This window comes from Phaseolus vulgaris, chromosome 5, assembly GCF_000499845.2.
Source record: "Phaseolus vulgaris cultivar G19833 chromosome 5, P. vulgaris v2.0, whole genome shotgun sequence".
Classification (NCBI taxonomy): domain Eukaryota; kingdom Viridiplantae; phylum Streptophyta; class Magnoliopsida; order Fabales; family Fabaceae; genus Phaseolus; species Phaseolus vulgaris.
Genome location: NC_023755.2, coordinates 7,793,389 through 7,817,919, shown reverse-complemented (window position 1 = coordinate 7,817,919; position 24,531 = coordinate 7,793,389). Strand labels below are relative to the sequence as shown.

Sequence of the window (24,531 nt, the reverse complement as noted above, 5' to 3'; positions counted from 1 at the left end):
TGAGTAGTCAATGGTCAAAGGTTGAAGTCTTATTTAGGTGGTGAAATCGAAAGGCTCATCACAGTGATTTTGTTGAAGGAGCTATAAAGAAACAGACGTCAAGCTATATGACGTTAAACAAACGTTTGTTGGGAGACAACCCAATATTTTAACTATTGTCTTTTATTTTTTTGTGTTTTGTTTAGCTTTTTTGTTTAAGTTATGTGTTATCTGGTGAAACTAGGTTTGATGACTCCATAACAGTTTGGATCGTATGTTGCATGACCTAGGGACATGTATTATTTTCCAGAAGGGTCAGGTCTAGCAGATTGAGCAAGACCATCTACAATTGTAGATGGAGATTTTAACACAAAGTTGGATGAGTTGCTAAAAAGAGATGATTGAGTACAAAACATGGTTTTATCTTTCTAGTTATTTCTTTTTAGTTTGTTTAATTTGCTTATTTTTATTAGTTTTTTAATTTGCTTATATTTTTACTTTTATTTTGTTTGTTGAGTTGTTTTTCTAGTTTTATTTTGTTTTTAAATATTATTGTGAGAACTAGAATATTAATTTTGAATTGTGGAAAAATTATTAATTAAACTGTGTTTAAAGATTAGAACAATGAAATGATATAGACACAAGATGAAAAAGAAAATGTGTTGAATCCATATTCAAATTTAGTTAAGATTGTGGTACATGAAAATTTAATAGCATGATGAGTATGTGTGAATCTTAAACAAATTGAGAGTTTCATTAATGAATTCACAGTTGTGATTGCTTGATTTTTTATTTTATGTTACATCTTAAAAGAGCATGAAAATTATCAAGGCATTTGATTTAATTTGAAACTCAAGACCAAAGAGTCAACCTTTACTTAAATTGATTATAATTTTGTGATAGCCCTTTCGAGTCAAGAATATTTTTGTTATTATTATTGCATCCTCAACCTTAACTGATATATATTAGCATGTTTAAGGAAGGAGAACATAGATTCAATTTATATATAGAAAAGAGGATGGTTGACTCTAGTTGTTTTAAAGTTTAAATAATTTATTTGGTTGCAAATAGGAATAATATATTTCTATTATCATTGATTGAAAAAAAATATACAAAAAAAGAAAGAAAAAGAAGAAAGAAAGAGAAAGAAGAAAAAGAAGAAAGAAAGAGAAAGAAGAAAAAGAAGAAGAGTAAAGAAAAGAGTTCATGTTGAAATCATGAATAAGTAATGAAAATGGGGAAAAGTATTAAAGTCAAAGAATTTGGTGATTAGATGTCACATATGTATTGTATTTAGATGGTAGGTATGTTTTTCTTCTTTTAAATATGCATTTTGTTATTTGAAAATCCAATATGTTTTTGGAAGTTCAACCTCATTAAAACCCGTGCAGAAGACCGTCAAAAGTAAGACATCATTTTTGGAAGTCCAACATCATTCATATTGATTCCTCGTATACAAAATTACTAAGAGAGTATCCTAAATATCGATTCCATATTTATAAAAACTCCTTACCATTACGAGTAGATGTTATAAAACAATTAACTTTCAAATTTATTCCTAACATTCAAATATGTTAAGCATTATCATTTAGGTCAGATGCTTAGAAGTACTTTCTAGACAAATCTAAGGATCAAAATCATGAATAATTTCAAGCTTTGAGAATAAAATGATAATACAAATCATCAATCAAGAACTAAATATCATGGATAAATATCACCTCAATACCTAAGAGTTTGAATAAATTACTCTCAATCTCAAAGAAAAGAATTAGCCACTCATGGTGACTATTACAAACATGGACAACAAGAAAAGAAAATCCAAAGCGTTTCTCTTTGATGATTACCTCTTTTAGGGTTTCCTTCTCATAAATCATTCTTATTCATCTCATAATAAAAATATATATAAAAAGGGTCAAATTCCTAAATTAGAGGTTGAATTATAACTATTTTATCAATTAAAGTTCATAAGAGCCTATCTTTTTGTATGAAATATTACTGAATTATGGCAATTATCAAATAACATTAATTTGTTTGAGTTGGAGACAATCATATTGGGCTGAGAAGACTTCTCTAGAGGTTAGAGATACATATCAAGAGGGAAGATAAAGCAAAACGAGTTTTTTTTAGAGATTAGACTTTCTTTAGGAAGAGTTATGCGTGAAATGCTTGTGGAATACAAAAGGAAAAGTTCTTTTGATAAGAAATGAAGGAGCAATAGAAATGAAGGCTAGGGTTTTTCAGTTTGACAATATGGATGCATCCATAGCAGCGTGCACCATTTAATGTGCTATCAGGTATTCAATCCGAGATGCTTGGGAAACGATGTGTTGTTTCCTTATTAAAGCTCTTAAATGTATGTGAGTGAAAATAATTAAAATTTAATTATCTGCACATACTAGAAGAGTTATACTAAGACTAGTTATATTCTTATTTTGTGCTTTTCTTATGTTGGATCTTTTCCTTTAGACACTATCGGGCGCTCAACCTTTTAGAAGCTAACTCTAATACCAATTGAGAAAAATAATAAAATCACAAGAAAAGAGAGTTAAATTGTGATTTAAATAAATTTAAAAACTTTTCCCATAAGTCATCTAAATTATAATACTTGAAAATTAATACAACCTCTTTGTATTAACACTATATAACTATCAACATTGTCACATGAAAACTCATATAACCCACCCTCACAAAAGGGTGGAAACATATACAAGTTAGTTAGAACACAAACATAAATCAAACAAATGAACTGATACAATGATTGTTAAATACTAAATGGTCTATCACTTTACTCTAAACACTCATCTATTAAATGGTCTATCTATGAAAGAAAAAGTACAATACAACAAGATCTACAACATCCTTCATATATAACATTTAAAGTAATAAAGTAGCATGTTTGCATGCTTAGTACTTAGATTTTATGCATTTTTCTTCTATTTTTTTTTCCTTTTCCTTTTCTAGCTAGGTATGTTTGTGTTGTTGGTAAAAATTTGGTTTGTAAGAGCACCTAATCCATTAAAAAGAAGTTAGAATTTACAAAACACAAACTATTACCTTGCTTTAACCATATTCTTTTGTCATCTTTAATTTGATTCAATTTTATAGATTCTAACTCCTTTAAATAACCCTTAACTATCCTTTTTTTTTTCCTTAAAACAAACTATCTCCTTAATATTAGTTTTATTTTCACTCTCTTTCGATCCACTCATATATAAAAATCACAAATGCATGAATATACATATATTCACTTTAGACCATTTAACAAATTCAAAAAAGTTAATTCATGTTGAGATATAACAACTTTGATAAATCTTATTGTGTTTGTATGATCTAAGATTCTTTTATCTTATAAATAATAAAATTGTTGGATAATCTAATTATAAAATCAAGTTTTTATTTATTTATCTCACTTAAATAATTAATTCATAATAATTTAATATTATTTATTATGGTAAAAGTTAATATTATTTATTTTTATAAAAATATGACTTATCTTATTAAGACTATATTATTAATACTAACGGTCTAAATTTATTAAATTTTCCACTTCTATTATTTATGACAATTATTTTTCTTTCAAAGTAAACATTACACAATTGTATTAAATAAAAAACAATAAAAAATGAGAAACTATGTAAATTATACACTATTATACATTTTCTTTTGGCATGATAACATAACTGGTGTCTTAGATATTAAAGATTAAAAGTGATATCAAACACCTATATAATTTCATCTTATAATTGTGCTAATTGGGCTATTAGATATTAAAATGACTAATGATATCTTATTATCTTGAATTAGGATTATTACTGTACGGATCTAATTCAATAATAACTGAAAAATCCAAACCATTGAAAATAGAATAAACCAAAACCCAAAAGATGACTAAAATGTTATTTTTTTATTAGATTGAATCGGAATTCAGATTTGATTTTAAAAACTGATTTAATATTAACCGAATTTGTACATGTTATATATTTTATACCATTACTATGTTTATATTTATTTATATATAATGCAATTATCACATGTCTCATTTATATTTATGAAAATAAATAAAGAAAAGATAATTTTTGTACTACCGAGTTAAAATATAAATGAAATATTTAATAATTTAAAATCAAAATCTTTTCAAGTAAAGATATTTTCATGTGTTTCCATTTGGGAGAAAATAAAGTATGAACATTTGTTGGAATAATTTAAATTTTAAAAAAATCTGAATTATTCACTACAACAAAATTATTAAATAAAAACTAATTTTAAAGATAAAAAATAATTATATACTATTTTAGATACTAAAAAATTTATTGTTATCTAGATTAATTTTTATTATTGATAAATAATTTTTAAATTAATATCTAATTAAGTGTTACCGTTTTAACTACCAATTTTAGAATCTAAATAAGTGATAGCTAAAAGTTAATTAGATACCAATTTAAAAATTATTTATTTATAAAATTTATTTAGATGTCAAAAAATTATTTAATTTTTAAAATAATATCTAATTTAGTTAATATAGTAACTAATTATTTTTTTCCTTTAAATGGACTGAAGTATGTAGAAAATTTTGGTTTAAAAAAGTTTAAAATTTCTGCAAATTCATCCATTATTCCATCATTAAAAGGAATATACAACATTTTTATATGAGAATTAGCTTAAATAAACAAAATAATACCAAAAATTATAGAACTATATATCATCAAACTTCATATATATAATTAATGATATAAAAAAATACTATTGAATTTTTCATGTTTATGAAATTTGTGAATCATAAATTTATTTTTCAAATCATTTAAGTCAAATTTGATTGATTTGATTAAGATGAAATTCTATTAAACTATAAATGTAAACTAATTTAATTAATTTGATTTTTAAATTAGTTGGATTGATCTAAATGAATAACTAACCCTAATTCGAATATAAACAACTTTAATTTGATTGCATGATATAAAAATGTTGAATGAATACAAAATCAATGTCGTTACATCAAATTACTTCTTTTAGTGAGAATTAGATTCTATCCAATATAGGAATACTCCTAGTTTGCATCTAATTTAAATAATTTTGTATTTGAATTATTTTATAAATTAAAAATATTGTAAATTACAAAATATATTTTCATTTACAATACAGCTGTAAAATAATTGTCTTTTATTTAAAAATTTCAAAACTGTGCAATTTAACATGCATTTTTCACGTAAATATGTGTTATATATCTGTAAAATTTTAAATAGATTAAATATGTCTCTAAATCATTTCTGGTATTGTTTTGTTCCTCTAAGATTTAAACATTTTTAAAATTAATAAAAGAATAAACGGAAAACAAAAGTGAATAACTACAAATTTTATGATTAAAAGTAATTTTTGTTAGAGAAAAAATAATACAAAGTTTTTTCAAAAACATATTTAATATTTTAGAAGTTTTATAGAGAAACAAAACATATTTAATTTTTTTTTTTTTTAAATTTCAGCAATAAAAAACTGTGAATATACAACTAAAATATACGTTCCATGGACACACAAAATATGTATTATGCTAATATTTTTATTATCAATATGGTTTTAAAATAATTAATTATTTTTCTTTAAAAATTTAAAAAAAGGTTATAACATAAGTTAAGTTTTTTTTAAAAATTTTCAACATAAATTTATTTTTATACAACTTTAAATAAAATAAAAACATGTCAGATTATAAATTGAAACCAAATATATTTTCCTGGTTGAATGTTGTTGAGATCCGAAACAATTAATTATACTTATTTCATATAAAATAAAATAAAAATTTATATATATAAACGTATTTTTATTCATTGAATAATGGAGAAATAAGTAAAAGAAAAACTTAATAATAATAATAATAGTAATAATTTTGTAACAAAAAAGGAAAAAGTTTATATTGGGCCAAAAAGTAATGAGAGAAAAAGGGCTAAGGCCCATAGCTGAGGATTGAGTTTACATTGAGTGGTGGAATAGAACCCTTAAATTCTCACGAGGACTCACCTTGTCTCACCACACACTGCTTTATATACTTTCGTTAGAGAAGGCAGCACCACTCTCTTCGCCGCCTCTCTCTCTCTTCCTCTTCCAGGTTCGTTTTTTCTTCCTTCTTTCTTTTCTTCCATGCAGATCGTTATCTTTTCTTTTTCTTCTTTAGGTTTTTCCTTTAGATCTATCTTTATTTTACTCAAACGTTTTTTTTTTTCCATTTTCAGTATTTTTGGATCTATTATTTTGTTATTACTGGTAAATCGGTACAATTAAGTTGATTTTCTTGTTATCCCTATGTTGTGATTTTCTGTTTGTGTTTTTTTATGAAACTATTCATATGTTGTGTTTTTTTTTTTATGAAACTATCCATATGTTCTGTGTGTTTTTATGAAACTATGCATGTGCTTTGTGTGTTTTTATGAAACTATCAATACGTTTAGTGTTTTTTATTTTATTTTAAGAATTTGTATTGGTGTTGTGCTTTGTTAAGGTTTGACATTACTTCTTTGAACGCAGATGATTTAAATCTGAACGCTGACCTTTTGTTTTTTGCATTTTTTTTGGTTTGCTTTGTTTTTATAAGATGTGGATATTGGTTTAACACACTCGTTGTGTTGAATGTTAATATATTTTAGGTTTAATGTGTTTTGCTGTATTTTGTTGATTTGTTGGATTTAATTAATGATAACCTAGGGTTTTGAACAATTGCGATGAGACATGTTGGGTTCTACTTTAATTCTAATAAACTTATATGAAATGAAGAGATGAGATAGTTCTTGCAAATACTGAAGGTTTATATTTAACAAACCAAATGATTTCTGTTGTTGTCATGTTAAATATGTGATGTTATTACAATTTATTTTCTGCAATTTCTTTAGGACCTTTTTTCAATCTTGTTTTAAATAAATCTTTTACTTTTATTTGATAATTTCTTTATTTAGCTAACCTTGTTGTTTTAATGCATCAGCTTTGACTCATATTTTGGTGGAACACAAAGACTAGTCAAAATGGTAAGTCTTGTACAGTGCGACTCATGTTTTCATCATTTATGCTGTTTGTATGTTTGTAATCTGAATTGAGATTTTTCTATGCCTGCAGGTGAAGTTCACAGCTGAAGAGCTCCGTCGCATTATGGACTATAAGCACAATATCCGTAATATGTCTGTCATTGCCCATGTTGACCACGGTATGGATTAATGCATAGGTTTTATAATGCCTGTTTCTTTGGTGTTTGGGTATTTATCTTTGAGTTTTGGTTTTTAAGAAAATCCTGGTCTAAAAGGCATTTTTTTATGAATGATGTTTTTAGACAACTGTTTTGCTGCTTTTCACTCTATTGTATAATGTTGTCAGATTATGTAATCCTGGTACTTTGCTCTTTTACTGACTATAAAATATTTTTGATTTTGAATTGCAGGAAAGTCAACTCTCACCGATTCTCTTGTTGCTGCTGCTGGAATTATTGCTCAAGAAGTGGCAGGTGATGTCCGTATGACTGATACCCGTGCAGATGAAGCTGAGCGTGGTATCACAATCAAGTCTACTGGTATCTCCCTCTATTATGAGATGACTGATGAGTCTCTTAAGAATTATAAGGGAGAACGTAATGGGAATGAGTATCTCATTAATCTCATTGACTCCCCTGGACATGTGGACTTCTCATCTGAGGTTACTGCTGCACTCCGCATTACTGATGGAGCCTTAGTTGTTGTGGACTGTGTTGAAGGAGTCTGTGTTCAAACGGAAACTGTGCTACGTCAAGCTCTGGGTGAAAGGATTAGGCCTGTTCTGACTGTCAACAAGATGGACAGGTGCTTCCTTGAACTCCAAGTGGATGGAGAGGAGGCATACCAAACATTCCAGAGGGTTATTGAGAATGCCAATGTGATCATGGCTACATATGAAGATCCACTCCTAGGTGATGTTCAGGTCTACCCAGAGAAAGGAACCGTTGCTTTCTCTGCAGGGCTACATGGGTGGGCTTTTACCCTGACAAACTTTGCTAAGATGTATGCCTCTAAGTTTGGAGTTGATGAATCAAAGATGATGGAGAGGCTCTGGGGTGAAAACTTCTTTGATCCAGCCACAAAGAAATGGACCAGCAAGAACACTGGATCTGCCACTTGCAAGCGTGGGTTTGTTCAGTTCTGCTATGAACCCATCAAGCAGATCATTAACACATGCATGAATGACCAGAAGGATAAGCTGTGGCCTATGCTGCAAAAACTTGGAGTCACCATGAAATCTGATGAGAAGGACCTCATGGGTAAAGCATTGATGAAGCGTGTCATGCAAACCTGGCTTCCAGCAAGTACTGCTCTATTGGAAATGATGATCTTTCATCTTCCCTCTCCATCAACTGCTCAGAAGTATCGTGTGGAAAACTTGTACGAGGGTCCTCTTGATGATCAATATGCTGCATCTATTAGGGCCTGTGACCCTGAAGGTCCTCTTATGCTCTATGTGTCAAAGATGATTCCAGCATCTGACAAGGGTAGATTCTTTGCTTTTGGACGTGTGTTCTCTGGCAAGGTTTCAACTGGTTTGAAGGTAAGGATTATGGGACCAAATTATGTTCCTGGAGAGAAAAAAGATTTGTATGTTAAGAGTGTTCAAAGAACTGTCATTTGGATGGGTAAGAGACAGGAAACTGTTGAGGATGTGCCATGTGGTAACACAGTTGCTTTGGTTGGTTTGGATCAATTCATCACTAAGAATGCTACATTGACAAATGAGAAGGAAGTTGATGCACACCCTATTAGGGCTATGAAGTTTTCTGTGTCCCCTGTTGTTCGTGTTGCTGTTCAGTGCAAGGTTGCCTCAGATCTTCCCAAGCTTGTTGAAGGTCTCAAGAGGTTGGCCAAATCAGATCCTATGGTTGTTTGTACCATTGAAGAGTCTGGTGAACACATTGTTGCTGGTGCGGGAGAGCTTCATCTGGAGATCTGTTTGAAGGACTTGCAGGACGACTTCATGGGTGGAGCTGAGATTATTAAATCCGACCCTGTTGTGTCATTCAGGGAGACTGTCCTAGAGAGGTCATGCCGCACTGTGATGAGCAAGTCACCCAACAAGCACAACCGTCTGTACATGGAAGCAAGGCCAATGGAGGATGGTCTGGCTGAAGCAATTGATGATGGCAAGATTGGACCAAGAGATGACCCCAAGGTTCGTTCTAAGATCTTGTCTGAAGAGTATGGGTGGGACAAGGATCTTGCGAAAAAGATTTGGTGTTTTGGCCCTGAGACCACTGGACCCAACATGGTGGTTGATATGTGTAAGGGAGTGCAGTATCTGAATGAAATAAAGGATTCTGTGGTTGCTGGATTCCAGTGGGCATCAAAAGAAGGTGCATTGGCTGAGGAGAACATGAGAGCTATATGTTTTGAAGTATGTGATGTGGTCCTTCACGCTGATGCTATCCACAGAGGAGGTGGTCAAATCATTCCTACTGCCAGAAGAGTTTTCTATGCTTCTCAGCTTACTGCAAAACCCAGGCTTCTTGAGCCTGTCTACCTGGTTGAAATCCAGGCTCCTGAGCAAGCTCTTGGTGGTATCTACAGTGTTCTGAATCAGAAACGTGGACACGTGTTTGAGGAAATGCAGAGGCCAGGTACCCCACTCTACAACATCAAGGCATATCTCCCTGTCATTGAGTCCTTTGGTTTCTCAAGTACGTTGAGGGCTGCAACTTCAGGCCAAGCTTTCCCACAGTGTGTCTTTGATCATTGGGACATGATGTCCTCTGACCCATTGGAGGCTGGATCACAAGCTTCTCAGCTTGTGACGGACATTCGTAAGAGGAAGGGCTTGAAGGAACAGATGACTCCTCTTGCTGAGTTTGAGGACAAGCTTTAAATGCTTTTAAACTATTTATTTTCAACTTATTAGCTGGATTTATCTTTCCAAACTTTTATTTTAGTTTAAATTTTGTCGAGTTTTGTTTGTGGTTTTGTCAGTGACTTGTTGTACTCTCGTTATTTCTGCCGCGTCGATGTATTTTTGCTTCTCCATAGGATTTTGCATCGATGTTGGTTCGAACTATTTGTGCGAATTTTGCTTGAAAGATACTGTTTCAATATTTATGATGGTGCAACATCTATTCATATGAATTGAATGCGTGATCGAGATGATGATAGAGAAGAATAGGAAACTTTCACATTCGATAGTGCTCTCTAAAATTCAGAGACAATGGCATTGTTTTGTTTCTCAACTTAAAATAGAAAGTAGCATTTGTGGAAAAAAAAATTAGGCAAATTAGATTCACAGCAAAATCTCAATTGGCGTTCAGCAAATTTGCTGCTGCTTCTTGTGTTGAGAGTTGGCATCATACATGGTGTAGAAAGTAGATTTTGATAATTTGAATTAAGTCTCATTTAAATTTAATGTATAAACAATATGTGATTAGAGACAATTATTTATATATATATATATATATATTTTATATTTTATTTATAATTAAATAATTTTGTCTATCAAAATTAAATTCTACACACAAGCTTTTAAGTAGTTTTTTATCTTCATCTATTTCAGAAGAAGTTTTAATACTTGGATAATAAAATTTAACTTGGATAAAAAGTAAGAAATTATGGAAGGTGTCAATTTGACACTATTATGTCTCTTTAAATATCATGAACATTTTTATTCTATCATCGATAATCCTTTTAAAATCACTTTAAAATATATTTTTTTGAACATAAACGAGTTTTTTGACATTATTTTTATTTCGCAATAAAACTTTCTTCTGTTCTAGAATTTGGTATTTGCGGGAGGCAACCTTACCAATAAAAAATATCATGAGAAAATACCAATATAAAATTTAATAAAACCTTACAAAAAAATAAAAATAAAAAATAAAAACGTCTTAGGCCATGTGTATGGTAAAAGTCACAAAAAAGTCTTAATTTACTTTATTGGATTCCACTATGCCATTTTTTTTCAAGATTTCATATATACTTTCTCCTAATGGATTTTACAAAATTTTATTTAATTATATGTTGTTGTTTACACTTTAACCTAAAAACAATTGTGAAATATTCTTTTGAAACAAAAGTTGTTTTTAATATAAAAATTTCTCTAAATAGGGGTTTTAAATTTATTATTTTCACAGCGTATAAAAATCTTATAAAATCCAGATTTTCAACTTATAATCTTAACTCCTGTTCTTTCTGCTTAAATAACTATCATTTGTTTCTATTTTCAAGTTTCAAACACAATTACATTGATAAAAAATCTTTTAATAATCCGTCAATTTAAAAAGAAAACACACGTACAATAATTTTCTATTATAATTAATCCTTCTTCATTTCATAAGCAGCATATATATATTTTTTAATTTGCTCTCCCTTTCATTTTCTCATGAAATATAGTTTTATCGTTTGTCTATTTTTCTCCAAAAAAAAAAGATGAAATAATTTATTATGTACTTGGAGCAAAGCATGCCACGGAATCCGATTTTAGTACCAAACAACGAAAATGCCCTACAATGAAAATAGGTTCCAGAGTTCCTTTTTTGGAATATGTTTTTGAATTTGTTTTGTCAAGTGTAGTTTTTGTGTTCTGAATTTACTTTTTCAAAATAGGATTTTTATTTTAATTTTTTTTGGAATACAATAATCTCTTATGAATTTTCTTTTCTGTAATGTATTATTTAAAAGTGTGTAGGGTGCAGGTTATAAAAATGTTGTGTGGAGAGAATGCGCCAATATAATTTTGGTTCTGATAGTCCATGTCAAGTCCGAAAATAATATAGTTTGTTTCACCAATATCTATAGAAGTCAATTTTCTTGCACAACACTCCAAGGAACTTTCAGAATGGATCACTCTACCAAAAGCATAGTAAGGTTATCCAACACAAAATTCTGGTCAAAGATTTTAATAGCAATTGATTGACTGACTTAAAACATTTATTGAACATAGTTTTTACACAACCAGGATCTTCTATAAATGTCATGTGCTGGTCTCAGACTCAAACTACCACCATTTCTCTCAAACCCTTTTGCCCTTCTGTTTCTCTCCAGCAAGGTAATTTCTCTGATATTTTACCAAGTGAAGCAATATAATATTTTCAATCATCAAGCGGTTCTGTAACTTTCTATGGCATTTTTCTTTTATATTTCTGTTTCATACTAAACATTTCATTCATGTGTTCATTAATCACCATCTTTGATCTTTTCCCAGTCAGCTCGTGTTTGAGAGGATTAAGAACCTGTTAAGATGGTGAGTTGGCATTGTCTTTTTCCTTTTATTTTTCTCTCAAGGGATGCTTTGAGCTAAACTGGATTATCATGTGCAGGTGAAGTTCACAGTTGATCAAATTCGGCGAATAATGGACCGCAAACACAATATAAGGAACATGTCTGTTATTGCTCATGTAGATCATGGTACGTTGTTGTAGGATTTTTCTTGATGTGAAGTCCTTCTTCCTAGCTTTAAATGGTTGACATTGTTGAGCAATGCGGGGATTAAAACAGAAGATTTTCACATTCTCCTTGATATCTCAGTTGTATATCACAGCTTTGTAAACACTGTAGTATTCTAATTAGCTTCTGGAATGCAGGAAAATCCACACTGACTGATTCTCTTGTGGCTGCTGCTGGTATCATAGCACAAGAGGTTGCAGGAGATGTGAGGATGACAGATACCCGTCAAGATGAAGTTGAGAGAGGTATCACTATCAAGTCCACCGGCATCTCTCTCTACTATGAAATGGCAGAGGGTGATTTGAAGAATTTCAAGGGAGAGCGTGAAGGGAATGAGTTCCTTATAAATCTCATTGACTCACCTGGGCATGTGGACTTCTCATCTGAGGTCACGGCTGCACTTCGCATCACTGATGGAGCACTTGTGGTGGTGGATTGTGTTGAGGGTGTATGCGTACAGACAGAAACTGTGCTAAGACAAGCTCTTGGAGAAAGGGTTAAGCCTATTTTGGCAGTTAACAAGATGGATAGATGCTTCCTCGAGCTCAACCTTGATCCAGAGGAGGCATACCTTACATTTCAGAGGGTTGTTGAGAGTGCAAATGTGATCATGGCAACATATGAAGATGCTCTACTTGGTGACATTCAGGTATACCCTGAGAAGGGGACAGTTGTTTTCTCTGCTGGTTTGCATGGATGGGGTTTTACCCTCACCAACTTTGCCAAGATGTATGCTTCCAAGTTTGGAGTTGACGAGGCAAAGATGATGAGTAGGCTTTGGGGTGCGAATTTCTTTGATTCTGCCACCAAAAAGTGGACCAACAAACACACCGGGACTTCTACTTGTAAGCGTGGCTTTGTTATGTTATGTTATGAACCGATCAAACATATTATTGAGCTTTGCATGAGCGACCAGAGGGCAGAGCTGTGGCCTAAGTTGCAAAAGCTCGGAGTAAACATGAAGTCAGAGGAAAAGGATTTGACAGGAAAGGCTTTGATGAAGCGTGTCATGCAGAGTTGGCTCCCAGCCAGTAGTGCCCTTCTGGAGATGATGATATATCACCTTCCCTCTCCTGCCAGTGCTCAGCAGTATCGCGTTCAGAATTTGTACAATGGTCCCCTGGATGATCCTTATGCTTCTGCTATCAGAAGCTGTGACCCTGAAGGACCTTTAATGCTCTATGTCTCAAAGATGATTCCTGCATCTGATAGTGGTAGGTTTTATGCTTTTGGCAGAGTCTTCTCTGGTAGGGTTTCAACTGGTTTGAAAGTCAGAATCATGGGACCAAACTATGTCCCAGGAGATAAAAAGGACTTGTATGTTAAAAGTGTTCAGCGAACTGTAATTTGGATGGGAAAGAAACAGGAAACTGTTGAGGATGTGCCTTGTGGCAACACGGTAGCTATGGTGGGTTTGGATCAATTCATAACCAAAAATGCTACATTGACCAATGAGAAGGAAGTTGATGCACACCCCATTAGAGCTATGAAGTTTTCTGTGTCACCCGTGGTAAGTGTTGCTGTTACAAGCAGGGTTCCGTCAGATCTTCCTAAGCTACAAGAAGGTCTAAAACGTTTAGCAAAGTCAGACCCTATGGTTGTCTGCACAATGTCAGAGACAGGAGAGCATATAATATCTGCTGCTGGTGAGCTTCATCTAGAAATCTGCTTGAAGGACTTACAGGTCGATTTTATGAATGGAGCAGAGGTTTCAATATCTGATCCTATTGTCTCTTTTCGCGAGACCGTGGTTGAGAGATCTTGCCGTACAGTGATGAGCAAGTCACCAAACAAACACAATCGCCTGTACATGGAAGCAGGGCCTATGGAAGATGGACTAGCAAAGGCTATTGATGATGAAAAGATTGGACCAGGGATTGACCCAAAAAACAGGTCTAAAATATTGTCAGAAGAGTTTGGTTGGGACAAGGATCTGGCCAAGAAAATATGGTGTTTTGGCCCTGAGGGTAAAGGACCCAACATGTTGGTAGATACTTGCAAGGGCGTACATTACCTCAGTGAAATCAAAGACTCAGTTGTTGCTGGGTTTGAGTTAGCATCAAAAGGAGGTCCAATGGCTGATGAGAACATGCGAGGGGTCTGTTTCGAGATTTGTGATGTGGTTCTTCATGCTGATGCAATTCACAGAGGAGGCGGCCAGATCATTCCAACAGCTAGAAGGGTCTTCTATGCAGCCACACTGACAGCAAAACCGAGACTTCTGGAGCCCGTGTATCTGGTGGAAATACAGGCACCTGAACAGGTTCTTGGAGGTATATATAGTGTTCTTAACCAAAAAAGAGGGCATGTGTTTGAGGAAATCCAGAGGTCTGGCACCCCACTTTACAATGTCAAGGCATATTTGCCTGTTATTGAGTCATTTAAATTCAATGAATCACTGAGGGCTCAAACCGGGGGTCAGGCTTTCCCACAGTTAGTATTTGACCATTGGGATCTGGTGTCATCTGATCCACTAGAACCTGGCACTCCTGCTGCTGCTCGTGTTGCAGAGATAAGAAGGAAGAAAGGCTTGAAGGAACAAATTACACCTCTATCTGAGTTCGAGGACAGGCTTTGATGTGTTAATAAGGTCTCTTAGATAGAAATATATAGCAATTTCTTTTTCATTTTCCTAGTTTTTGTTCATATTTATCTTAATGCTATATGAAATCAATTGTAGATTTTAAATTTTGATGTTGCATGTTACACTGCAAATGGTCATTCTTTCTTTCTCTCTTTCTTTATTATTGTAACTTCAAATTTTAAGTTTCAATTTCGCATGTTAGCTTCCCCTTAATTAGATTTTGGGATTGTCCTAAGCTTGTATAACTAGCATGCTACGAACACTGAACTCAAGTTCACCACAAAAATGTTATCTAGAAGCTTTTGTATAATAACCTCACTTTTTCATGGAAACATATGGATGTTCAAAGGAAATGAAATCCTAAATCATAAAGCCAATTTTTACACAGAACACCTATTTGAAACTTCATACAGAGAAAGTCAACAACAGACATGTTGGAAACCCTGCTGCATAGCTATTCTATACATGGCGACTCCGACTTGGAAATTGCCAAAAAAAACTCCATGATATCTGCATGCAATCAGTAGATGCATATTGTACCAGACAACTCTCCTTGTATTAGCCCAACAGCTTGGTCCATTTTGCTTTTAGAGAAGTTAAAGATGTCTTCAAAGAATCAACAGTGTCAAAATCTTGATAAAACCTGCAAATTCATATGATTTAAAAAGTTCACAAGAGTAGGACCAATTGATAACCGCATGTATCAAGACATGTAGAAAAATATTGTATCTTTCAACAAATTGATTACAGGTGGTGGTATACATCGAATCTGAGAAAACAGCTGCACACTAATCTAGGTCTAAAAATTAGGAGATAATCTGCTATTCAAATTCCCCAATATAGTGAAACAAATATCTTATGGCAGATATGCATAGAAAACGGAATTTGAAGATTCTGTCAATTCCAATAAATCGGTAATTGATCACTAAGATCCAAATAGTAAACACCACGAGTGGATGACCTGATAATGACAAAGTGCATAGCATAGCAGAATGAACTTGCCTCAGTTATCAATGGCTTTGCATGTTCTTCCCATTCAGTAGCCCACCTTGCAGAAGAACCAGTTTCTAGTGCACCATATTTGAGGACCTTCAAAGCATCACAGTCATCAGGAAATCCCTTGAAGAGAAGCTGTGTATATTCAGGGGACCAAATTAGTACGGTCAAGATTAGACATTTAGACTGTATACATTATAAAACAAAAGTTTTTAATCGACAACAATCTAAAACTGTAATCCACATTGAAATAAGGAAGTTGAAGCTTGTAATCATTAACAGACATACCAGAAGTTCATCAGCTAGCTCTGATGAAGAAGAGAAGAGAAGACCGTTGTTGTCAACTCTAACTAGTTCTTTAATGCTTCAAGGTAAAAACTTTGACTTAAATGAAAAGAACAAATTTCTTCAACTTCAGAACAAGTCAAACAATTTTTCAAGGAAGTATTTAGCCTACCAAGAATACGAAACAGCACATACAGGCAGTCCACAGCCAAACATATCCACAACCTGGTACAGTTAAAGAATAAAAATTTAGAAATAAACTGAATAGTTGTCTTTTTTCAAACTTTTCAAAATACTTCGGTTTAGGTATGAAAATATCTAATTTCCAATACACAGTTCTAGACATTAAATTAAGAGGAAGAGCTAGTATTTAATATCACACATAAAGATACATCGGAGAAGCAAGATCCAACTTGAACCTATCTCATGGTACAGAATTAACTGAAAATGGCAAGTTCGAACACCTCAAAAAATATAAGCAGCTATAGCTCACTCAATAAAAATGAACTAAATTAGCCAGAACATACATAGAAGAAGTAGCACAGAACATTATCTTATTATTTCTACGACACAGAACATTATCTTATTATTTCTACGACACAGAACATTATCTTATTATTTCTACGACAAAGAATTAATATTAGACTGAAAAGATGGAGATACTAGATGATATCAGTAATTTTATAGGAAAACTGATGGGGGCCTCAAAAGGCTCCCAAGATGCCAAGGAAAGTCCACTCCAAGCCTCAAGAACAACTACAAACAAAGAAGAATGCAAAGCTTCCAAGAAGGTGAGTCTTGGATGATGTTTGGGTCTTTTTGGGTGGCTAATGGCTAGTTTGTGTTGTGGAATGATGGTGTTATGATAACGGCAAGAGGTGTGCAATGTGATGCCCGTGATCGTGTAACGCAAAACCGATGATCGTCTATTGTGGAGAAAAGTGTTTGATGCAAGGAAGAATGTCTGAAAATCGAATGAGCATCTAACACCAGACTATGAGTGTCTAGCATGAAACGATGTCTACTTTGGAGTGACCATTTAGACCATTTTTGAGGGGTATCATTACACATACACCTCAAGTATGTTTCTAAGCAACAATACTACCTCTGTTTGAGGATGGTAACTTGATGCAAGCTGGACTTGGATTTCTTATAGCATCTCTATCACTTGTGATAGTCGTAAATCCATGTAGTTTAAAATATTATCCAAATAAGCTTGAGCCATCACACTAGCTGTATAAGGATGAGATAAAACCATGAGATGTGCTGCTTTACTTAACCTTTCCACCACCACGATATATAACCTTCTCTCCAAAAGAATCTGGAAGACCCTCAATAAAATCCAGAATGACATGTTGCCAAATATATGATGGAATAGGAAGTGGTTGCAACAACCCAAGATATGTTGTCGTATATCATACTTGCATTGTTGACAAATAGGACAATGTTGTATAAACTTCTTAATGTCATTACTAACTTGTTCCCAATGTACAATCGCCTTTACTCTTCATATAGCATTAACCCCTGAATGACCTCCTCTCGCTGTATTATGCAAATACTCTCCCACAATTCCTTATCATTGCCCATAACTAATCTCCCTTTTCTTCTTAATTCTCCCTGTTTCCAAGTGTGCAGCTGAACCTTGTTGAATTTCGATTATCAGCTTCTGTAAATTTACATCATTTGTCCAAGATGAGTGTGTTTTATCTAACAAATAAAATTCAAACTGATGTGTGATCATAATGGAGCAGTCAACCACGTTTTTTCGTGTCAAAGCATCTGCGACGCGACAACATTGTCTTGCCCTTTCTTATACTTAGTAAAAAGTAAATTTCATGTTTCACCAACCACCTTTGTTGAAAACCAGAAGATAATTTTTGCTCCAAAATATACTTCATGTTATAGTCTGCGGTAAGGGCCAATTCTTCACAGCCTCTATTTCATTTGGATATGTTAAAACCCCCGTGGCCAAGATATAGTGACCCCAGTGCTCTACTTTCCGTACAACAAAGAAACACTTCTTTTGGCAAACAAGAAGTTTTTCTAGGTGTGAGAAGAACTTGTTGGAGGTGTTTCAAATGATCTTCTAGATTTTTTGTTGTACACCAAAATCTCATAGAAAAAACCTAGTAAAAAGGTCCTTAAAAACCCTTCAAACACTTGATTCATCAGTCCTTGAAAAGTTGTTAGTGTTGGTAAGTCTAAAAGGCATAACAACATATTCCTGATGCCCTTCATGTGTTTTGAAAACAATCTTTTGTATATCCATAGTTGCCATCCTCACTTGATTATCACTAGCTATATGGTAAATCTTGGACAAAATTGAAGAGCCATGATGATGTTCATCATTAGATTTAAATCATCAATAAAAGGAATAGGAAATTTGTTTTTCACTGTGTTCTTATTTAATTCTCTATAATCAATTCATAATGCCCGTTCCATCCTTCTTTCCTACCAACACAACTGGCCTAACATATGGACTATTATCCCTGTTTTAAAGTAGCCTTGTATCAAAGTATCAATAATGTCTTTCAGGTTCTTTGCATATCTATAAGGCCGCTTGTTAACTGAATTGCTTATGTGAACCAGGGTGATTGTGTCATCATAGCCATCTAGAAAACGTGGCAATGTGGTTGGCTCCTGAAAAATATCAGCAAACTACTACAGTAGTTGATCCACAACTTTTGGAATCCTTGATTGATTCACATGGGTGGTGAGTAAGTGAAATAGCCCTTCATTCTCCATCGTACAAGCTTGTAAAACAACTATGTGTACTCCATTAGCCCTAGTCTTGCCAAATTGGTGAGTTTTGGCATACTTTAGAGGTGATGTAGAAGCGCCTCTCAACACAAGTCTTTTTCCTTGAATCTTGAACTCCATTGTTAATCTGTCAATGTTCCAAATAATGTTACCTAGAGTCACCAACCATTCAATACCGAGAACATCACAACATCCAAGGGGAATTAAGAACATATATAATGTAAACATTATTTGTTGAATGGTTCAAGAAAACCCTTTGACCATGGAGGTTATTGTTAACTTTGAGCCATCCACCACACCTGCTTGTATTGGTGCGCGATTCTCAATTGTGAAAGCCATTTGTGTAACCATTTGAATCTCTAGGAAATTGTGGGTAGAACCACTATCTATAAGGATGTGTAATGGTTTTTTGTTTTTGTAACCTATAATCCTCATAAGACCTGAAGTTAGTTATACCTGTTAGTGCATTGGCTGAAATATGTGGAGAGTCACCATCACCATTTGTCACTGACTCGTTAACACCATCCAAATATGTCATATCCTCGGTGTCATTGTCTACCTCAATTACATGTAGTTAAAGTTTCTTGTGTAGCAGGCTATGTTCTTAGGAATATGGTTCGTCGCAAAAGTAAAACAAACTTTTTGCTTGTCTTTCACTCATATGCACTCATATATGAAAGAGTTAAATTTTTGTGTGTTTTAGAGTTGTAAGATGGAGTGGTTGAAAAAGAAGTATTGTTTGGAGCCCAAAATTCTTTTCTGCATTCTCACGGATACCCCTTGATTAACTTGGCCTGCATTGGCTGTGTCATACATTCTTCCCAGTGTAAAAGCGCTGTTAACAGTTTTAGGCTGAAACATCTGGATGTCGTTCTTTAAACCCCCTAAAAAACAACTCAACATTTACTCTGCATTGAGATTCAAGCATGTGACAATAGAATCAAATTCTTCATGATATTCAATAACTAATTTCTTTTGGCACAAAGTCATCAACTGTGTTAGCGTAAACATCATCGAACCTCTCCGTTAACAATCATATGTACTCCTTCCAAGAAATCATCGAAGAATACTGAGTGGACCTAACATCTAACACTAGACCACGAGCATCTAGCGTGTAACCAAGCATCTACTCTAGTGTTTCTAGCATTTAACATGATTAAGCAATAGAAAAGAGAGAAGATGTAAGAATCTAGGTGCATAGCATGAAGATACAAAAAGGCAATGCCTGACGGTAGGACTTCACTAAATTGAGATTGAGAGAAATCAGCCTTGCTTTATATAGCAAGCTGATTTGTAACCCTTAACTACACAACCTAGTCAATTTGACTAGGGTTAACAAAATTCTATCAAATGTGGAGGGTTCCTATCTAGGTTGGGTGAAAACTGAAGGTGATTTGATGGGAGGAATAAGGTTTGGTTGAATGGTAAGGTGGCGGTGTTTGATGGTTTTCTTGGAGAGTTTCTTTGGTGTTTTTGGTGTTGGTGGCTAGTAGGTGATGTTGGCCAAATCATGTTTATGCTTTTGGGATGGATCTTGATAGCTTTAGAATATGGAAAGGTTGGAAGCTCAACAAGACTCAATAGATGTAAGAAATGTAATGGAATAAAAGACAATGTATGAAGATGCTAATGAAGAAAATGAAAATGGAAGGAGTAAGGAAGGGTGGCAAATTCCTTACCAAGTGTACACACCCTAGGGTGTGGTTATAACCCTTGAAGGTCTCTTGAGACTCTTCTTGGAGCTTCAAGACGACAAGAGGGGTGAAGGCTTATTCTAACCTATGCCTTTTTTCAATATATTGTCATATGGGACACTTTCTTCTATGTTTATTACATTTTTGTATTCTTTAATTTGTCTTCTTGAGATGTCTTCTAAAATTTTTTGTCATGGGAAGACTTTCTTCTATGTTTATTACATTTTTGTATTCTTTAATTTGTCTTCTTGAGATGTCTTCTCCAATTTCATCTTTGATTGAAGACTTCATTTTCTGATTCTCATCAAAAACCCATTTAATCAACATAATATTTATCAGTGTTTGTTGCCCTAGAAGCTTATGAGTGCAATGTCTTAAATGATTCCAAACAGCAGATTATTCACAGGGAGGATTTCAGTAAAGGCATTTGGTTTGTACACCGACATATAATAATGTATACCTTCATTGGAAGGTCTAATCCCGATGATGAAGTATGCAGACAAACACCTAGATCAGCTGATCCTGAAATTAACAAAAGCTGTTAAATGAATTTCACAAGTACAAGATCATTTTAAAACAAGGAACACAATACCTAGTAGTAGTGGATAATCATCGGCTGACAGCCACATGGTACGAAATGCCACACGTTTAAGTTTTAGTCTCTTTATTTTTGCTTCATACTTCTCTTTTTCTGGACCTTTGCCTTTATCAATGAAGATCCCACATCAGAAAAAATTCTATATGATTTCCATTACTTCAGAATTAAAAAACAATAATTATACCAGTTATGATAAATAACAATCTGGGATATAAATATTGTTTTCCATCAGATATTTCTTTCCACATGACCTCCTCATCTACTGAATCATCTTCACCTAATATGGCAGCAACGCGTCTATCATACATTACAGCAGCTTCCAAGAGAATGCTAAAATCTTCATCAGGGGTCCTGAAAGTGCACAAGTCAGAGAAATAAAGCACTCAAGTTTGGCTAAGTAGTCCACGAATACAAGTCAAGATTATCTCAGTCAACAGAGGTTTTCTATGGCTTTATATTTTTTATATTTTGCTTCATTTTCCTCGCTGAAGGTCCATCAAACAAACTTCATAACATGCAGGAAAAAAAGTGCTATTTTAAAAGGATAAAAAGGTGTCTTGTACCCAGGTTTTCACTAAAGAAAAAACAAAATCTCCTGAACATCAGAACATCAATACAAGCTATTTTCATGTTAGAAAGGGAGGCAATTCATACTAAGATAAACTTACCAGCTCGTACTGCTTACAACAAGTGCTGGTCGATTTGGCTTCAAATGTATGCTTGAACCAACCTCAGTTGTAAAAAGAGTCTCCCGGCTAGCAATTAAGGAATTTCCTGTAAGAAGCAAGTATATAAACAAAAAATGTGCTAACGACTAAGATCGATATATACCTAGATTATAAAAACTATCTTACCATTACTAACACAATCTCTAACACCGAGAGGCTGAAACAAGTCCTCATTTAATCTGCAAAACAACTGTAGATTCTCTATATTGTATATGAAAATCTCTAAGGATGATTGATAAATAATAATAACCAGAGTTACCTTATGCCTCTCCTCCAATGAAGCTGGATGAAAGATGTCAGGAGGCTGATCATACAAAACTGTAGCACTATAAAATTTAGAATTAAGTTATAGACATCAAATTTCTCCACAGATCACAGCAACAATTTTGTGTTAAACAATAAATTTTAACTTTGAGTTGACTCTCTTACTTTATTCCCCAGTTTTGAGCCAATTCATGCTGCATTGCTTTTGTTACACAAAGAGAAGCATCTGCCATGTTTCCATAATGCTTCTCAAACCTAATTGGAGTCAAGAAAATAATCATATAACAGAAACCTTGAAAAAAGAAAAGCCATAGAGCCAATAAAAAGTCCTCATGTAAAATTTAAAAAAATGCTAAACTAGTACCATTTATATAAGGAGACAAAATGACTATTTCTTCCCAATGACAGCGCAAGCAGAGTATACCCAAAATTATGCCAATCTATAACAAAATATGAATTTCTCAACCAGCTAGCCCATTTTACGGCCACAAGGGTTGGAACTGAAGGAGGATTCTGCAAAAACAAAGGAGTGAGATAAATGATGCAAAAAACTACAAAATCAAACTTGTCTCCATTTCTGGTCATTTTGCTTTGTTTATCAATGAATCATTACACAGTTAATAAAATATCCTTCAAAGTGTTGAGTTTCTGACATCATATAAGAAGAAGCATAGTGAAGTTCAGCACATCAGAATTTCTCTAGTAGTCCAAACCAACCTATAACACGAACTACTTGGCAAAGATAGTTTTATTATTTATTTGGCTATAAGGATGCCTCTCAAACAAAGACTATGATCCAAAACAAAAATCAAATTTTCAGTTACAAGTTTTCCAACATTATGTCTAAGAACAGGAGCATTGAATCTATCAAGAAAAAGTAAAAGCTTAAATCCAAGGTCCAAAATAGGAACAAAACTTAAAAGACTAACCTGGACAATAAAAACACCAGGAGATGGTATTTTAACACAAAGGAACCAAAGAAGCATGAGAAATTGAACCAACGGCTTCAACAAAAGCATTATGGGCTGAAGTATCTTTGGTAAGCGTTGACTGGCTGTAAACCACTGCTTCTGAAAATTTGATAAGGTTCCATTCTAGATCAAATTTAGTAAAATACAAGGATAACTTGCCCAGAAAAGATTAGATTTAGGCAACATTGATACCATTATGTGAAAATGAATAGATGGGTTGGCAAGAAGTGCAGTATGGGGCTCTGAACCTGTTAGAAATCGTTATTAAACAAGAACATTACTCATTCTGCAGTAGAAATTTAGCACCAAACTCCATGAATTACTGTACTGATAAAACCTAACTCTAATGATTCATTATAAAAAGCTTGAAATTAGAAAGGATACCTCCATATGCAACCACATCAACCTCCAGGGAAGCCTGCAATGCCACATAGAAAAGGCAGTAAATCAATGAACAATTAAAATAAATAAATAAATGTTTTGAAAGTTTAAAATTTAAGTAACTCATGAATCATGACTAAATAGTGTGAATATATATACCTAATCCTCATTCCTAGGTGTGAAAGAAAGGTCATTTATGCCCAGTTAAGGAAATTTCAAACTATTATGTGTAGATTTAACAATATTAGCACTACATGGTCTCCAATCCAAACTTGAAATCAGAAGAATTATTCAAAAGGCACTAACTTCTACTACTACTACTACTTTTGCCATGATCTAGCTTTTGGCAAACTTACAACTAACTAAAAAGCTATTTACATGAATTCGACAACAAAAACAAAAACAAACAAATTGAAAAATAAAAGATAATCAAATCAAATCAAACTAATTCAAATACTACACGAAATTGAAAAAATGGGACGGAAAGAAAAACCTGATTGGCGAGTGAAAGAGCGTGATACTGCATTCGAGGGCTCCGTCCAATGTCGCCCAAAACCACCACGCATGCTCTCCCTCTTCTTCCTCCCTTCTTTTCGTTGCTTTTCCCTTCCATTTTCAAATTTCGGACCCAATATCAAAACCCAACGAAACGACCAAGCCAAAAACCCTAATCCAAAATCTAATTCTCTCGCAAAATGTGGTGAGAGAAAATCAAAATCTACCAAATCTCACCTGCCATTTTCCGTGTCAGCGGAAAATCAAAATCTCGTCGTTGGGGGTAGTGACTCAGTCAAAAGAAATTTTAGAGTAGAAGAATGAAGACGAATATTCGGGTCATAAAGCCGACCCACTAAGCTTTGGTGAGATCCGAATCA

At 33.5% G+C, this 24,531-nt stretch overlaps 3 protein-coding genes across 5 annotated transcripts; 2 read left to right on the top strand and 1 right to left on the bottom strand.

The window, feature by feature from the left end:
- The first annotated feature begins 5,911 nt into the window (after positions 1 to 5,911).
- LOC137835065 (elongation factor 2) lies at positions 5,912 to 10,056 on the top strand. The gene is made up of 4 exons (XM_068643403.1): positions 5,912 to 6,073; positions 6,941 to 6,983; positions 7,072 to 7,159; positions 7,391 to 10,056. The coding sequence occupies exons 2-4, from the start codon at positions 6,981 to 6,983 to the stop codon at positions 9,829 to 9,831; spliced, it is 2,532 nt and encodes an 843-aa protein (XP_068499504.1). The 5' UTR covers positions 5,912 to 6,073; positions 6,941 to 6,980; the 3' UTR covers positions 9,832 to 10,056.
- A 1,889-nt stretch (positions 10,057 to 11,945) lies between these two features.
- LOC137835062 (elongation factor 2-like) lies at positions 11,946 to 15,107 on the top strand. Of its 2 annotated transcripts, XM_068643398.1 has the most exons (4): positions 11,946 to 11,997; positions 12,154 to 12,192; positions 12,269 to 12,356; positions 12,533 to 15,107. In XM_068643398.1, the coding sequence occupies exons 2-4, from the start codon at positions 12,190 to 12,192 to the stop codon at positions 14,971 to 14,973; spliced, it is 2,532 nt and encodes an 843-aa protein (XP_068499499.1). In that variant the 5' UTR covers positions 11,946 to 11,997; positions 12,154 to 12,189; the 3' UTR covers positions 14,974 to 15,107. The 2 variants fall into 2 exon arrangements, with proteins under 2 accessions (XP_068499499.1, XP_068499500.1); XM_068643399.1 differs by lacking the exon at positions 11,946 to 11,997 and having other exon boundaries at positions 12,139 to 12,192.
- A 145-nt stretch (positions 15,108 to 15,252) lies between these two features.
- Positions 15,253 to 24,528, bottom strand: LOC137835063 (UDP-glycosyltransferase TURAN). 2 transcript variants are annotated; one of them, XM_068643400.1, is made up of 17 exons: positions 24,389 to 24,528; positions 24,150 to 24,262; positions 23,660 to 23,693; positions 23,468 to 23,523; positions 23,234 to 23,398; positions 22,669 to 22,817; positions 22,470 to 22,559; positions 22,300 to 22,366; positions 22,167 to 22,230; positions 21,981 to 22,086; positions 21,497 to 21,663; positions 21,307 to 21,417; positions 21,175 to 21,236; positions 16,433 to 16,485; positions 16,264 to 16,339; positions 15,982 to 16,110; positions 15,253 to 15,622 (listed from the first exon to the last, which is right to left on the bottom strand). In XM_068643400.1, exons 1-17 carry the CDS (start codon positions 24,393 to 24,395, stop codon positions 15,605 to 15,607), a joined length of 1,467 nt encoding a protein of 488 aa, XP_068499501.1. In that variant the 5' UTR covers positions 24,396 to 24,528; the 3' UTR covers positions 15,253 to 15,604. The 2 variants fall into 2 exon arrangements, with proteins under 2 accessions (XP_068499501.1, XP_068499502.1); XM_068643401.1 differs by having other exon boundaries at positions 23,234 to 23,374.
- Between the last annotated feature and the right edge of the window lie 3 nt (positions 24,529 to 24,531).